The sequence below is a fragment of the Danio rerio genome, chromosome 1 (assembly GCF_049306965.1).
Source record: "Danio rerio strain Tuebingen ecotype United States chromosome 1, GRCz12tu, whole genome shotgun sequence".
Lineage (NCBI taxonomy): Eukaryota > Metazoa > Chordata > Actinopteri > Cypriniformes > Danionidae > Danio > Danio rerio.
The window spans coordinates 51,642,501-51,660,000 of NC_133176.1; the positions used below are offsets into that span (position 1 = coordinate 51,642,501).

Sequence of the window (17,500 nt, forward strand, 5' to 3'; positions counted from 1 at the left end):
GAGAACTTGCCAGGAATCCAAAGTGCCTCCTTTAGCGCTCTCGATGGAGGCCAGATTACATGCTGATGCGGAGATCGCCCACAAATGAGCCTGTTTATATTTTCCACCACCGTCTTTTATTCTAAAACGCAGCTGATTGGTCGTGGCGTGATTAATTCGAGACCGTCTGTCCTTTTCCTGCTGTTTACACCGTGCTAGTCTCGCAACTTGTGGTTACGTGCGGCTGTGAACTGTGCTCTGCATGTAGATTAGTGCGCGGGATGCTAGGCGCCTGGGTGCCGACAGATAACAGAGATCCCTCAACCCCTATTGATCGCACTTTGCAGCTCTCCTCGCTGCTTTGTTCGGCTGAGAAACGTTTGTTCACAGTTGTCATGTTCTAGTGGCTTGAAAACTTAATTATCCGCTAATGCGCCGTCAGTGTCGGCTTGACCTCAGATTTGTGGTGACCGGCTGTACAGACCAATTGTGACCTGTAGGCCATATTTACGAGCGGTTTAAAGATGGTCAGTGCTGGACAATACACAAATCAAGACCTTGAGTAAAAGCACAGGTATGAAATATGACTTCAGTGCATTTATTTGTATTATATGTCTGTTGCTCCTTTTCGATTTCACAGCTACCAAAAGCACAATATAAATATATATAAAAAAAACAGGAATATAATTAAATATGAATAATTATATGCATATATAATTCTAACCATAACCATATAATCAGTACATGTAATTAATATCACTTAATAATTAAGTGAATGGTTAGACTGTAACAAGGCCACATCAAAATACATTGTAACCTTGCTTAATTATTCAAAGTAAACTACTTATTAATGAATGTTTGTTTATTTTTGAAATCAAGTATAAAATTTACCAAAACCTTTACTAAAAACATAATTGTACCCAAAATGAGTAATAAATAGATTACAAATAGGCAACCATAGATACCACTCCAATAATAATTATTAGCAGTTTTGTACTTTTATTGCAAGTGTACCCATGATTAATGATATTTCAAGTGTGCAAATAAGTCAGATTAATCAAATATTCTATTTAGCCTAGGGCACAAAATATCATTGGAATCAATGAACCATGTACTGGATATTCACTGTGACTGGATCACTACTGAACTCTGTACTGGAGATTTGCTCTGACTGAATCATTTGAATCGCTGAACTCTTAACTAAAAATTTGCTCTGGCCGAATCAGTAGAATCACTGAACTCTGAACTGGAGATTTTCTATGACCAAATCATTTGAATCTCTGAACGCTAAACTGGAGATTTGCTCTAATTTAATCATCTTAATCATTGAACTCTTAACTAAAGATTTACTCTGACTGAATGATTTAAATCTTTAAACTCTAAGATTCATCTAACGGAATCATTTGAATCACTGAACTCATAACTGAAAACTTGCTCTGACCGAATCATTTGAATCACTGTACTCATAACAGGAGATTTGCTCTCACTGAATCATTTGAATTACTGAACTCATAAGTGGAAATTTGCTATGACTAAATCATTTGAATCACTGTACTTGTAACAGGAGATTTTCTCTGACTGAATCATTAGATTCACTGAACTTATAACTGAAGATTTGGTTAGACAGAATCATTTAAATCACTAAACTCATAAATGGAGAAAAAAATATGATATTTCGCTTTTAAATGTAGTGAATTCAAAGTTGATATACTTAAATAGAATACATTGAAGTCCAGTAAAAATACTTTCTTTTTTAAAACACACATAGACACGGACACACACACACACACACACACACACACACACACACACACACACACACACACACACACACACACACACACACACACACACACACACACACACACACACACACACAAACACACAAAGCAATGTTTTGCCATTTTTTAACTTGTTCATTACAGCCAGTCCCATAGTCATATATTACATCAGCAAAGGGTGAAAATTCTCCCCCTTAATTTAATCTCCGGGGTAATATGGGAATTGACTGCACAAGCATGTAGCGCTTAGCTTTGGGAGACCTTTGTCAAGTAAAATCACCCAGAATGTTTAATACACCCACATACAATTAATAGCATCTATTGGCTCCATTGACATTAGTATCTATAGGAAATGTTTTATATATAGCAGCAGTTACTGTATGTATATCAGCAGTTCTCAGCCTTTTTCACTCAAAGACCCTGACTGTCGACAACGAAATTTAAAGATATTTTAATGGGATAATTTATTGGATAAGGATTAAAATAGAAAGATGAAAAACAGGTACACATTTCACCGGTCGAATGCTTTTTACCAAAGTCAAGTAAATCTTTTAATAATATGTGTTTGGTTAATATAATAAGCCAGCGGAATGAATGGGAAATATTTATCATGCTCATTTGGCTTTTAATTGGTTTAGCTTATATTAATGCTTGGTATTTCCCTTGATCTCCATTGATTTATCCTTATTTTAAAGTCTCTTTGAATAATTAATAAATGTAGCATGATTTATAACGTTTAATTTCCAGCATACATTGTTGTAAATATGTGTTTTATAGCACCCCTAAATGTGTTCTCTTTTAATTCTATAATTGATATGTAAAAAAATGTTTAATTGTAAAAATATTATTTTCATTTTAAATGACTAATTTCTTATTAAATTAAGTTTAACTTTAATTGAATTCTGTGAATTTTAAGCTGGGGTTTAAGAATTCAGAGTTGACGTTCAATTCAGTTCAGTTCAGTTTCATTTAATTTTCACTGATGAAAGTCCAAACACTGAAGAGCAAATCCATTGATGCGCAGCTCCACAAGTGCCAAACCAAGCAAGCCAGTGATATGATTGATTATTAGTGGTACATAAGTAACAATGATTCTTGTAGTCATCCATATTTTTTCAGCTTCATATTTTGTGAGAAGTGTGAAAATCTTTGTTAATGATTTATTGATTGATATAAAGCAAGTCATGTTTTGTATGTTTCGAAAAAGAAAAAAAGAAAAAAAAACTGAAGCAACCCTATACAGTTTTCAACACTGATGATAATAATACATGTTTCATTGAATTACTATTTTGAAAGATCATGTGACAATGAAGATTAGAGAAACAATGCTGAACATCCAGATTCAGTCATTGGAATATATCAATATTTAAACTACTTTTAAGAAGAAAAAAAAAAAATTATCAAAGAAATGTTGCATTGGTAAGCAGACTTTTATTTTTTATTATTATGGTGAGCAGTGTTTTATTTATTATTATTATTATTATTATTATTATTATTATTATTTTTAAATAAGATTATAATTGACATAATAAATATTTTAAGAGTGTATTAATATCTCCAGATCTGGTAATATTTTGTTTATCCCCTTTTTCATGGGAAAAAAAAAGGCAGTTTAGGGACTTAATAAAATAAGAAATATGAATCATTTCAATAACATAATCTGTGTTTAATTAAGTAATTTTTTTATTTTAAATTATTTGGAGGACCCTGGAGTGAAAATCACACTCAAAACATTACTTTTACTGCTTGTTTAAACTACTTGCTTGTTAAAAAAACACAATTCTTATATTTTTTTGAGACAACTTAATTGTTTTATGTTCAATCCACTTACATTTGTAGAAACAATAAGGTTAGCTGAATTGTGTGGAACTCAGCCTTTTTTTACAGTATTGTACTTGTGCAGCTAATTAAAATGTGCTGCAAACAAACAAAAAATCAAACAAACAAACAAAACATTAAATAAATAGTTAATTAATTAATAAGGCATAGCATGATCGCCTCACAGCAAAAAGGTTGCTGGTTCAAGCCTCCTCCGGGTCAGATGGCATTTCTGTGTGAGTTTGCATGTTCTCCCCATGTTGGTGTGAGATTTCTCCTAGTTCTCCGGTTTCCCCACAGTCCAAAGACATGCTCTATAAGTGAATTGGGTAAGCTAAATTGACCATAGTGTATGTGTGTGAATGGGTGTGTATGGATGTTTCCCAGTCTTGGGTTGCAGCTGGAAAGGCATCCGCTGCATAAAACATATGCTGGATAAGTTGGCCGTTCATTCCGCCGTGACAACGAAAGAAAGTCGAAAGAAAATGAATGAATGAATGAATGAATGAATGAATGAATAAATGGATAAATGAATGAATGAATAAATAAATTAATAAATGAATAAATGAATAAATAATCACTGTAATGTTCTTAAGGAAACCAAAAATTCCTTTAAAAAAATTATTTTAGATCCTTTATTTTCAAAAGTGTGCAAGATGTTTTCTTCATGAACATCAATTCAACTTTTATTTTATATATTTATGCACATTTTAAAGAAAAGCCTTGACAAAGTATCTAATCAAAGTCATTTCCCGTTGCCAACTAACCAACACTTAACGCAATATTACGGAAAATGATTAGAACCCAAAATCCACAAATTGCACCTGACAAGTCCCAAAGACACGGGCAGACACGAGGGGCCTCTTTCCATCTTCTTATAACGATAATGAACAGTAAAAAATCGAGGGTCCCGGGCCAACAAAATCCTTGGCTGCTTTCGACTGGCTGTTTATTGGCGCTTAATGAAAAACAATTTATCTAAATCACCGCCCCGGAGGATTCGTAGTTAAAGCCTCGTTGAGAGAGGGGTGGGATTTCTGTCAGTGACAAATGCACCGCTTGTTTTTTTTCCCAATTCAAATCCAGTTAAAGGAAGAAAACAGCCGTTCACATTTAGGGCGGATGGAGACGAGAGAGAAAGAGGTGCTGGAGGTTTCGCTTTGCTAAATATGATCACGTCTGGATGTCAACCATAAGCGCGCACGCTGAAATTAACATCCACCGAGATGCTTTAGAGCCACTTAAACTTCCAAAACATATGCGTCATACTTTTTTTTGAAAGCTCTAAAAACTCATAATGGAAATGTGCGCGAGTGTTTTTAGACTGGCATTCAGGTGCGAGCTCATTTAGCGAGCAGGCAGATGTACTCACTCATTAATTATCACGCAGATCAGATGCAGCCGCCCAGTCAAACGCAGACATAAAAAGAAATGCTTTCCATAATGCTGCATATTCCAAGAGTTTTTTGCATTGGTGATTTAATTAAGCAGTCCGGCCAGGCATGGAGTTGCTTTTGTGCATGTGTAGTAGAGGAGCGTGAAACAAAGCCAAGGTCGGTGTTAAAGAGGGACTAGTTAGCTCATTGTTCTTATTAGATTGAAATATGGTCAACCTTGACCTAGCATAAGCTTTAATTGGTGGTCTAAAGGCCTTCAGAAAAGACAGAATTCACCTGAAATTAGTTGGAAGAAAGAAATAGTGTGTGTGTGTGTGTGTGTGTGTGTGTGTGTGTGTGTGTGTGTGTGTGTGTGTGTTTGTGTGTGTGTGTGTGTTTGTGTGTGTGTGTGTGTGTGTGTGTGTGTGTGTGTGTGTGTGTGTGTGTGTGAAATATTATTTTAAATGTGGTTTATAAACAGCCGCAGGAGGGCAGACATTAGAAAGTTCCATGAAATTGTATATATACATTTAAGCATTTACATGTCATCTTCATAAGATATGATACTCATGTGAATTGTGTATGTAAGTGGTTTCTTATACTATTAAAATATTTCATTTACAGAGGGGGAAATATGTATTCAACTTGTCAGAAAACATATTTCTAAAGGTGCTGTTGACTTAAAATTTTCACCAGATGATGGTAACAACTAAAGAAATCCATATATTTAAAAAAACGAAAGAAGTCAACCCAAGCTCATTCTAGAAACGTAGCCCCGCTGACGTTACATGGCCGGAGGTACGTACGGCCTCGTTTAGTTTTTCTGGAGCGAGTGTGCGGTGTGGCACTGCTCCGCTCCTCCTCTTTGCGTTCGCCAGCCGACGGCTCGCCTCCGAGTGGTGGGCTTTCCCAGTTTGTCCGCTTAGCTCGCAGCATTATTTCGGTGGAGCGGAGGCCCTGAGCAGGAGAAGCCGGCTGCGGAGACGACCGGGATCGAGTCCGGGTAACAGCGGTTCCAGAAATCAGGTAAGATGAAAAACAGAATCCAAAAAATAAGGGCAAGAACGCGGCGGGATCCGAAAACGCGGTTGAAATCAAAGACGAGGGTTTTTGCTTTTTTTTTTTTTTCTGGATGGCTTTTGCAAATCGTCGCTTGGGTTTAGGGAAGGAGGAGAAGGAGGAAGAGGATCGTTCGGTCGTTCAGCCAGCCAGTCGGACGGACGGTCGCTCCACAGCGGCCTCTGGCGGCTTTTCGCGCGAGAACAGCGCGGGCGCGAATGGCGCGCGGTCCCGAGAGGCGCCCGAGACGCGAGAAAGCACGCACAACGGCCTCTCGCGGATCTGCGAAAACAAAAACTGCTCGAATACGTACCTCCCGGAATGTATTTCGCAGTCCGCAGAAACGTCCGCGGGGCTACGTTTCCACAATGAGCCCTGGTTGAAAGAAGTTGTGTGATAAAATGAAGTGGAACAGGGATAAGTATTGAACACATGAAGAAAGGAAGGTGCAGAAAGTCAATGAAAGCCCAGACAGCAGCTGAAATCTCTCAAGTGTTCTTCAGCATCCCTCTGCCCTTCGTCAATGAAAATTAATATTAGCTGCTTCAGTCCAACATCTACATAAGCAGGATGATGAAGATGAAACCAGGGTGGACATATCAGCAAGACAATGATCCAAAACACAGTTAAGCAAACTCTCAAATGCTTTCAGGGAAAGAAAATCAAGCTGTAGAATGGCCCAGCCAATCCCCTGACTTGAATCCAATTGAAAATATGAAATGAAGATCAGATTTGATTGACGAGACCCACAGAACCATCAAGATTTTTACACTGAAGTTGAAGTCTGTGAAAAACTCATACATGAGCAATTCATGTTACTTCATTCTCCACCTGAGATGCATCTTTAAACTGCCATAATTAAAAAAAAAATGTTTTATATAAAGAATTATATACATTTCAGTACAATATTTGACCTTAAATTTACAGTAAATTACTGGCTATTAGTTGCATTACTTTCACAGTAAGGTACTGTATGCAAATTTGTAGTAAATTACTGTGAATTCCTAAAACTAAAGTGCAAAAGATGTAATCATTTTTACAGTAATTTGCTGTAATCATGATGACTGCCTTAATTTCACAATAAAATTCTGAATTCGTAAATTTAACATTTAAATCCTGTAAAGTGACACTGATGTAATCTACTGTGAAAATTTACAATCACATGTTGTGAAATTCTGGGAATTTATTACAGTGTACTTCAGTTCGTTTTCCTTGTGTGATTTCATTTCATTGTTATTACACATAGTTTGGTTGGGGTGGTTCGAATGACAAAGGTCCAGAATTTGTCCAATACATGAGCTCATTTGTCCTATTTTGACTGCTATACACCATCATAAATAGTGAGAATAACCCATTGAAAAAGGCTTTAAGACCAAGCTGATTCCACTGTTGACCATCACATCAGTGTGACTTCAGCTAATCCGTTTTGAACAATGCAAACTATTATTTTTCATGAGATCAACATCAAGCTGTGCAAAAAAACGTATGATTGGATGTTAACAAAGTCATCTTTCGCTACTGTATTGTTTTTAAATAGAGAAAACATTTACATTTACATTTACATTTACATTTAGTCATTTAGCAGACGCTTTTATCCAAAGCGACTTACAAATGAGGACAAGGAAGCAATTTACACAACTAAGAGCAACAATGAATAAGTACTAAAGGCAAGTTTCAGGTCTGTAAAGTCTAAGAAGGGAAGTGTTAGTAGTTTTTTTTTTTTTTATTTTATTTTTTTTGTACAGTTAGTGTGATATTCAAATAGGCAATTGCAGATTAGGAAGTGAAGTGGAGACTAAATAGTTGAGTTTTTAGTCGTTTTACATTTACATTTAGTCATTTAACTTTTCATCTAAGGATTAGGCTCTATTTTCTATTTTGGGCGCAAAAGCATTAAGGGCGTGTCAGAATACACGTTTGCTATTTTAACAATGGAAAAATACGCTTTGCGTCGCATGGTCTAACATGGTTGTGCTTATTCTCTTCATGAGTTATGGGTGTGTTTTGAGAATAAACGAATCAGAGTCTCATCTTCCATTCCCTTTGAGAGTCAGTTGCGTCGCGCCATGACGCATTTGCAATTTACATGGCGGACTGTTTAAAAAAGTTAAACAGGCCATATGTAGCACGAGAATGATAGAATGAGCCCCCTCATTCTTTACTTTCACTTTCACTCTCTTTCGTGGATAAGGAGACGCTTTGTATGCACAGACATCCATTAGTCTACAAAAATATTTTCATTAGCTAAGCGCAAAAAATTTGATAAAAACTATTTCTAAATTCAGTTCTAATTTCTTGCAAAAGAATAAATGAACAACCATAACGAAGTGTGGTCAAATAACTGAGTTACAAATACACATGCTGAGCCCCTTATGGTCTAAAGCCTGAAATGTGGACAAATCTAAGCTTGTTTTTAATAAAACAAATATAAATCTGCATATAATAATAATAATAAAAATAATAATAATAATAATATACAAAAGGTAATTGTCATGAATAAACTGAAAAAGCCCCCCGAGATGAAGAAAACATCAAAGCAGTATTTTTTATATTTATGTAGAAAATATTATTTAAAAAAATATTTTAATCCCTAAATTATTATATGTAATGATATTTGCATATTGTTGTACATCCTGTTTGTTTTAATCAATGTTCAAGCGAGGTGCACAACTAACATGCTCTGCGCTGGACTTTAGACCTCCTTTTAGCTGGTCTATTGTGAAGTCTATTTTTGTTCCTCAAAATGGCAACGCACCAGCAATGCGCCTTAACACACCTCTTTTTTTAGACCAGAACTTCTATGGGCGAACATATATGAGCGCAAATGCATATTTGCTATTTAAACAGCGTGGTGCAAAACGTCACTTGCGTCAAGCTGAAACTAGCAAATAACAATTGCGTCACGCCTTGCGCCGCATTGTACCGGGTGTATCATATGGCCCAGGGACTTTGTTATTTGCTTTGTAAATGACAATTGGCTACATTAATTAATTTAAAACTTTAACAGATCCCTATTTTTTTTCTTCTAAAAATATATATTGTAATAAATTACTATTTATTCATATTTATTTATTCTAGATTTTTTATATATTTACATTACAAAGAGTATAATAATACAATAGAGTAAAATAATGCTTAAAAAGTCATTAAATGCAGTATTTAAATAGCATAATTAAATAGAAAATGAGTTGAATAACTGCAAAAAAGGTCCACTTTTTAGGAAAGAAGAAACACCCCTTTCACCAGGCTGGCTACGGGCCTGATACAATGATTTGCCTAATTACCATAACTTGCCTAGTTAGCTTAATTAACCTAGTAAAGACTTTAAATTATATTTTAAGCTGAACACCAGTGTCTTGAAAAATATCTAGTAAAATTGTATGTATCGTCATCATGGCAAAGTTATTAGAAATGAGTTATTATGTGTAGAAATGTGATGAAAAAAATCTGTGGAAAAATGTAAAAGAATTACAATTTAACAGAGAAGCTAACAGTTCTGATTTTAACTGAATATATATATATATATATATATATATATATATATATATATATATATATATATATATATATATATATATATATATATATATATATATATATTTATATATTTTTCTAACTAGAATGTTCTCCGTCATGGTTTAACATCCGTGTTTTTGTGTCTCATCCTAGATAATGGTGCTGACGGACCCAGAGTTTGAGAGCAGTATTCTCATCAGCTCAGATGAAGGTGCCAGCTATCAGAAGTACCGCTTGAACTTCTTCGTCTTGAGTTTACTTTTCCATCACACGCAGGAGGACTGGGCTTTGGCCTACAGCCACGACCAGAAGGTAACGGAGCCTGTAGTAGTGTTTATATCCCAGTTCACTCTATTCCTTTTTTCTTTCTGTGCATTCCTGGACTGACCGAGAATGATTTATAAGCACATTTTATTCCAAACACTCTTAATACTTAAAAGGATGCTACACCCAAAAAGGAAAATTCTGTCATCATTTACTGCATTTGTTATAAACCTGTTTGAGTTTATTTCTTCTGCTGAACTCAAAGAATGATATACTGACAGATTTTGCAGAAAACTAAACAGTTTTTTTTTCCTACAATGGAAGTCAATGACTGCTAGTTTCCAGCAATCTTCAGAATAACTTGTTTTGTGTTCAACAGAAGAATGACATTTTATAAAAGTTTAGAACCACTTGCGAGCAGTTTTGGGGGTAATGCATTATGGGTTACGTAATAATATTACTTTTCTAAATAATGAATAAAGTACAGCATTACTTAAAAAAAAAAATAAGTGATGATATTTGAGTTACTTTAAAAAAATGTAACTCCAGTTACTTTTTAGATTAATTAGTACATGTTAAAAATTGTTTTCTAAATTAAAATTAGTTGTTAAATCACAATCAATGAGAAAATGAGCTCCATGTGGGAACAGACAGAAACCAAAATGGCACAGTGATGGGATGGAAGTATTCTCCTTATTTTTAACACATGGAAGAAAAGGAAATCAGTCTCAATGCACTGATTTTACACTGAAATGCACTCAAATAGATTTTTTTACTCGCTGAAACAACACAATTTTGATGACTCATTAGAACAACTTAATTTTTTATGTTCAATCCACAAATTTGTTAAAAGTGTTAAGTTAACTCGATTTGTGTTGGGGCAATATCAATGAATTGTGTGGAACCCTGCATTTATTTCACAGTTTAATAAGACAAAAAATACAAAAGTAGCAAACTTATTGCTTTCAACTTTCATTGATCTGTTTATACGGCATGTATAGCAACAGGTGGTTCTCTAAAGGTAACATCATTCACATCTTTTTAATACTTATTTTAAAAGGTAAATGAAGATGTAGGTTATGCAGTGTGCCGTTAAATGCAGAGCTCCTTCTCAAAATGAAGTTCTGTAAGTTCTGAAAGAGAAAGCCTCGGGCAGGTCAGAAAAAGTCAACGTCAACTCAAAACTAACGTAACACATCACTTTCCATAAAAAGTAACAAAGTGGCTCACAACTAGTTATTTTTTGGGGGAGTAACTCAATATTGTAATGCAATTCTTTCAAAAGTATCTTTCCCCGACACCTATCTTTGTGTGTGTATTAATAGGCTCACTATCAACCCAAGGGACACTCAAAAAAAGGATTTTGGCTACTTGTTCAATTTGCTTTTTTAAAATGAGCTTAAACAACCTATTTTGGGCCAACCTATTTGTTTTATGTTCAATACACCTTAATTTGTAAAAACGAATAAGCTAACTTAGTTCCTTCATGTTGTCCCAACAAAAATCGATTGTTTGAACCCAGTATTTTGTAAAGTGCGCTCAAAATGCTGCTTGTTCAAACTATCTAATTAAAATGAGCTGAAACAGCACAATTATTGAGTTTCGATTAGAACTTAACTTTGTTTTGTTCAATCTACTTAAATTTTTAAAGATAACTTAATGGATGTGTGTTGGGACAACATGGATGAATTGAGCTGTCATTTTTACAGTGAATAAGGGGCCGTTCACACAAAATGTTTTTTTCCTTTCCATTGCACTACTGTTCTATTTTTTCAATTGTAAACAAGTGCTTGATCTACATGTGTGGCTGTCATGCATGCATATTGTGTCTTCTGAAGCACTGTGCAAAGGAGCGCTGCATTTTTAAGTTAAAAGAACTTCAACTTTTACAGCAGTGCTTCTCATCACTGTTAGTTCCAGAGCAGTGGTTCAATCAAAAGAACTCGGAGGCGGAGCAAATGTTGGCAGTTTCTATTTACAGACACTCAGTGGCTGTGTCTGAATAACCCTTGTGCCTTATGCTGCACTTTTTGTTTTTTCAACTGTTCCAGAACACTGTGTCTTGATTTTTTTTTTTTTTTTTAGAAACAAAGATGAAATCAGTGAGAATGAGTCCTAAATAAACTGTTCCTGCTCAACAATTCAAAAATATCACATAATAATAATAATAATAATAATAATAATAATAATAATAATAATAATAATAATAATAATTATTATTATTATTATTATTATTATTATTATTATTATTATTATTATTATTATACTAATTTTAGATTTTTTTATGAAATATGGGAATAAAAGCACCAAATTAAATTTAAGAGATGTAATTAAAGACATAAATGTTATAATTATAGGTGGGGGAAAAAAATCAAGTTATCTTTTTATTTTTCCTTTATCCTATATATGAAAAAAAAAATGTTAGTAATAATATGTTATTCAAAAATATTTATAATATATTATTTGTTATACTATTTGTTATGTAAGTGTTTTTTTTTTTTTTTTACATGGAAACACATTGAAAGTCATAGATTATCAAGCCATCACCAGTATCAAGTTCATATAAGTATATAACTATATGATAACTTGATACTTAAAATGATAATCAGACTTGATACTCAATGACTTTCAATGTGTCTCCATGTTTAAAAAGCACTCAAATCTCCATGCCTCAAAATCTGTCCTTGCATTCCTGTCACGGAATGTCAATTGTAAAGTAAATACTAACTGAAAAGTCATGGGTATTGTGTGCTTTATTATCTAACACAGAGCTGACTGGTTTATATCAGCATATTATATTCTGTGGTTCGATATTATTTGGCAAAGGTGTCCATACAATGTAATTATTATTATTATTATATATATATATATTTTTTTTGCATTTGGTTACCAGCACATTTTTGCTCCCTGGAATGCTTTTCAGATCAAATTAGTAAATTCTCTAAAGTGCTGGGAAGAAATGTAACATTTGATAATCACTTACCAAGGACAGACCTTCCCACAAGAGTAAGAGTGAGAATAAAAGATGAAGAGAGCAAAGAAGACAAAGACTTTTGACTTTTAAAGGTCTTCTTTTATTTGGCAGTGATTCATATTTGTAGACTTGCCCATAAAGGAAACCCAATGAAAGTGGGAGCTAAATCTTGTAAATACACCCAAACTGTGTATCAACAACATTGCTGTCCAGACATTGAAAGAGTTCTTTGTTGTATAGAAGGATAATCTGTTTGGGATCTGTGGTTTATATACTAAGCACCGTTTTCTGTCATCATCATCATCATCATCATTATTATCATTATTATTTTCTATTTATTATATGTTGATGGTATCAAGGGATTTTCACCTAATATTGATGTCTTAACTCTCCTGAACATTGATATTGTGTTGTCTAATTATAAAAATGTTTTTATTTATTTATTTATTTATTTATTTATTTATTTATTCATTCATTCATTCATTCATTCATTCATTCATTCATTCATTCATTCATTCATTCATTTATTTATTTATTTATTGATTGATTGATTGATTCATTGATTTATTTATGTTTATGAGACCTAAGCAAAAAGCTAATACAAATAAAATAAACAATAAATAAGCAATAAAAATACAAAACAAATCAAGCTAATACATTTTTTTATTTTTTTTTATTCAGCATATGTTTTACGCAGTAGATACCCTTCCAGTTGCAACCTAATTCTTTGAAAAATAATATATATTTATTCATAAATAAATAAATGAACAATATTTACATATTATTGGATAAACAATTATGTATATCAGTACAAAACAAAAGGATTAAAAATAAACAATAATAATAATAATAATACTAATAATAATAATAATAATAATAACAATAACAATAACAATAACAATAATCATAATAATAATATGTATTTACTTATTTATTTACTGTAATAATATTTGATAATAAACGATTTATTTATAAACAAACAAACAATACAGAATACAAAACAAAAGCAATACAATTAATTAAAATGTATTTATTTATAAATAACCATTATTTATATTTTTAAATAAACAATTTGTAAACAAATACATTTTATTTATTTTGTATTTTATTTTTTTATTTTGTGTTGTTTATTTATTGATTAATAAATAGTTTATAATTTATAATATGTTATTCAAAATATTTATCATTCATTATTTGTCATACTATTTGTTATTTGAGTGTTTTTATAAACAATTTAAACAATATATGAAGAATTTACAAATTATTAAGCAACACAAAATATAAAACAAAAACAAAATAATTAACAAATGCATACTAAGTATTTATTTATTTAATTATTTATTTTAACCAAAAATAAACAATATTAATATAAAAAATAACAACAATAATAATAATAATAATAATAATAATAATAATAATAATTATTATTATTATTATTATTATTATTATTATTATTATTATTAATAATAATAATAATAATAATAATAATAATAATAATGTAGCATTTTTTCAATGTAAAAAAATGTTTCAAATTCAAACTCAAATAAAAATCATGAATAATAAATATTTAAATAATAAAACAAGGCATAAATAAATATCATAAATCTAGAGGAAAAAGTGATTAATCATTTGTTTTCTAAATACATTAAATACAGAAATATACATTTAAATTAAATAAAAGAATCATGTTATTAAAATAATCACAATTTCTCATTCATTTGTCATATACTGTGTGTGTGCGTGCGTGCGTGCGTGCGTGTGTGCATGCGTGTGTGTTTTTGTGTGTGTGTGTGTGTGTGTGTATAATCAAAAAAATGCTAACTTGATAATTGTAATGCTAATCAGACTTTCAATGTCTCCATGTTTAAAACCCCCTCAGCTCTCCAAACTTTAAAATGCTTTTGTCAAAAACCATTCTTATGCATTACTGCACCAATGCAGAATGCAATTTTCACATCTTCCCCAACATTTCTAGCACTTAAATATGGAACATCTCAGTCACCGCTCTGTGCACTCCCATAATGATGTTATCCCTAACCATTCTGTGATGTGCTCTGAGACAGCCATGCTTACTCGCTCCCAAAAAAAAAAAAAAAAATGACACACATTATAACTGTGGCGACATGGCACTAAAGTGTCTCATTTTGTGAATGGACAAGGGTGGCTGACACAGTGTCCAGACTCATCACGGCCAGAGCAGAACTGTGGATTAGGTCAACACCTCTAGCATTGTCTTATCGAGAGGTGTCAGGCTGGCTAAGTCCACCGCCGGACCATTCATTAAAAAAGCAGATGGAGGTTTAGGCCCACATTTCTCTCTTCCCTCAGATGAACTCCAGCTCAGGCCTCTGGGAATCTGGCGAAAAAAGAAATAGCAATTGATCCCTGCCCACCCTCTCAGTCTAGTTAACGGAGGTTTCATTGACCAGCGAAAAGTCCACAAAAGCCATTCGATGTCTTTAATGATACTAATAGCTGCCTCTAAATGGCCATTTTATGCAATGGTGAAGGAAGCAACTGAGATTTTTTTCCTATATATCAACTAGTGGATGGGACCAAGGGCATAGCTTTGATGTACATCAAATAAGCCTCGCTTTTTATTGATGCAAATGGCCTGCTTTGATTGAACCATTATTATGGGTTCAGAGAAAATTAAGTGTATTATGTTGATGATGGTTAAGAAAGAGAACGGCAGTTTGTCAGTGCATTTATTTGTGGTTAATCGACATGTAGCGCAATTGTCTTCGAGGTGAGCCAAGTTCAATTCCTACCTCAGGGTTACTTTGTTGTTACCATTGCACTTTCTCTAGTCATTTCATACTGTCCGGTTAACAGTAAAAAAAAATAATAATAAAAGAGTGGTGGTTTGTTAGTTTTTTAAAAGCTAAAATGTTTTTGAGATATTTTAAATGAAGATTAATGCGGATACTTTTTTATAAATATTAATTGATCTCTATAATTAGCATTTAATCACTGGTAAATTCTTATATTAATACTATTACTATTAATTCTTAATAATTGTTTTCAATAATTAAAGTTCAATACAAATACACCAAAAAGTGAATTTCTCTCATTAAATTTGTCTTGATTAAATCATATTTGCCTAAAAAACCATTGAATGTCTTTAATGATACTAATAGCTGCCTCTAAACAGGCAATTTATGTGACGGTGAAGGAAGGAACTGAGATTTCTTACCTATGTATCTACTAGTGAATGGGACCAAGAACAAAGCTTCACTTTATTGATGAAAATAGCCTGCTTTGATTGAAGCATTATTATGGATAATTAAACATTAAGTGCATAACATTTGTAACATAATCTTGATAATGGTAAATAAGGGATGTCGGTGCGTTTATTTGTACTAAATCAATATGTAGGGAAATTGTCTTCAATGTGAGGCAAGTTTGATTCCTGACTCAGGGTACTTCGTTGATACCATTACATTTTCTAGTCATTTCAAACTGTCCTATTTACAAAGCATAAATAAGGTTAATAAAAAAGAGAAGAGTGGGAGTTTGTCCATTTTTTAAAAACTAAAATGTTTTTGAGGTATTTTAAATGAAGAACAATGTGGACACTTTTTTATAAATGGATCTCTATAATTAGCATTTTATCACTGGCAATTCTCTGAATAATTGTTTTCCATAATTAAAGTTCAGTACAACCACACCAAAAAGTGAATTTCTTTCATTAATTTTGTCTTGATTAAATCAAATTTGCCATAAAACCATTTGATGTCTATGATGATACTATTAGATGCCTCTAAATGGTCATTTTATGAGACAGTGAAGGAAGGAACTGAGATTTCTTTCCTATGTATCAACTAGTGGATGGGACCAAGGACATAACTTTGATGTACACCGAATGGGCTTCGCTTTATTGATGCAAATGTCCTGTTTTGAAGCATTATTATGGGTTAATTAAACATTAAGTGCATAAGATTTGTGGTAATAATGGTAAGTAAGGGATGTCGGTGTGTGTATTTGTGCTTAATCAATATGTAGCGCAATTGTCTTCAAGGTGAGGCAAGTTTGATTCGTGACTCAGGGTACTTCGCTGATGCCATTGCATTTTCTCTAGTCATTTCATACTGCCCTATTTACAAAGCAAGAGTAAAGAGTGGTAGTTTGGCAGTTTTGTTTGAAGCTAAAATGCTTTTGAGGTATTTAAATGGAGATCTATGTGGATGCATTTTTATAAATATCAACTGATCTCTATAATTAGCATTTTATCACTGGTAAATTCCTGAATAGTTGTTTTAAATAATTAAAGTTCAATACAACCACACCAAAAAGTTAATTTCTCTCATTAAATTTGTCTTGTACATTGTCAACATCCAACGTTCCTTAAGCATGGTATAGCAATTTATTTCAATATTATTCTAAGGCGTTTTTTTATGTGGGAAAAACTAGTGCCTTTTATTTAATGATATACAATGATATACGATGGACAAAAGTTCTGGGAATGAACTAAACAGAAAGATCGTTACATAATAACAGAACACTAAAGTAAGTTTGACTTTTTCCAAATAATATATTTTCAGTTACCATAACGAACATATAAAAAATAAAATAAATAATGCTTCAAAGTCCATGGTGCAAATTCTTAGTAAAAACTAGATATAAATATTCACTATAATCATGTTACATAACTAAACTAGATTAACTATGGACCACCCTGAAGTTTTATGTGCCAGAATGGATATGGTGTTGGCTCTGTGCTCCTCAGCTGG

The 17,500-nt window shown here is 32.7% G+C and overlaps 1 protein-coding gene across 2 annotated transcripts in view; it reads left to right on the forward strand.

The window, feature by feature from the left end:
- sorcs3a (sortilin related VPS10 domain containing receptor 3a) overlaps window positions 1–17,500 on the forward strand; it is a 412,976-nt gene that overhangs the window by 223,060 nt on the left and 172,416 nt on the right. For both annotated transcript variants that reach the window (XR_012408181.1, XM_021477188.3), the window contains exon 4: window positions 9,683–9,841. Coding sequence is in view for 1 of the 2 variants with exons in the window: in XM_021477188.3 (XP_021332863.2) it covers window positions 9,683–9,841 (159 nt within the window). In the remaining variant the exon portion in view is untranslated. The remainder of the gene's footprint in view (window positions 1–9,682; window positions 9,842–17,500) is intronic.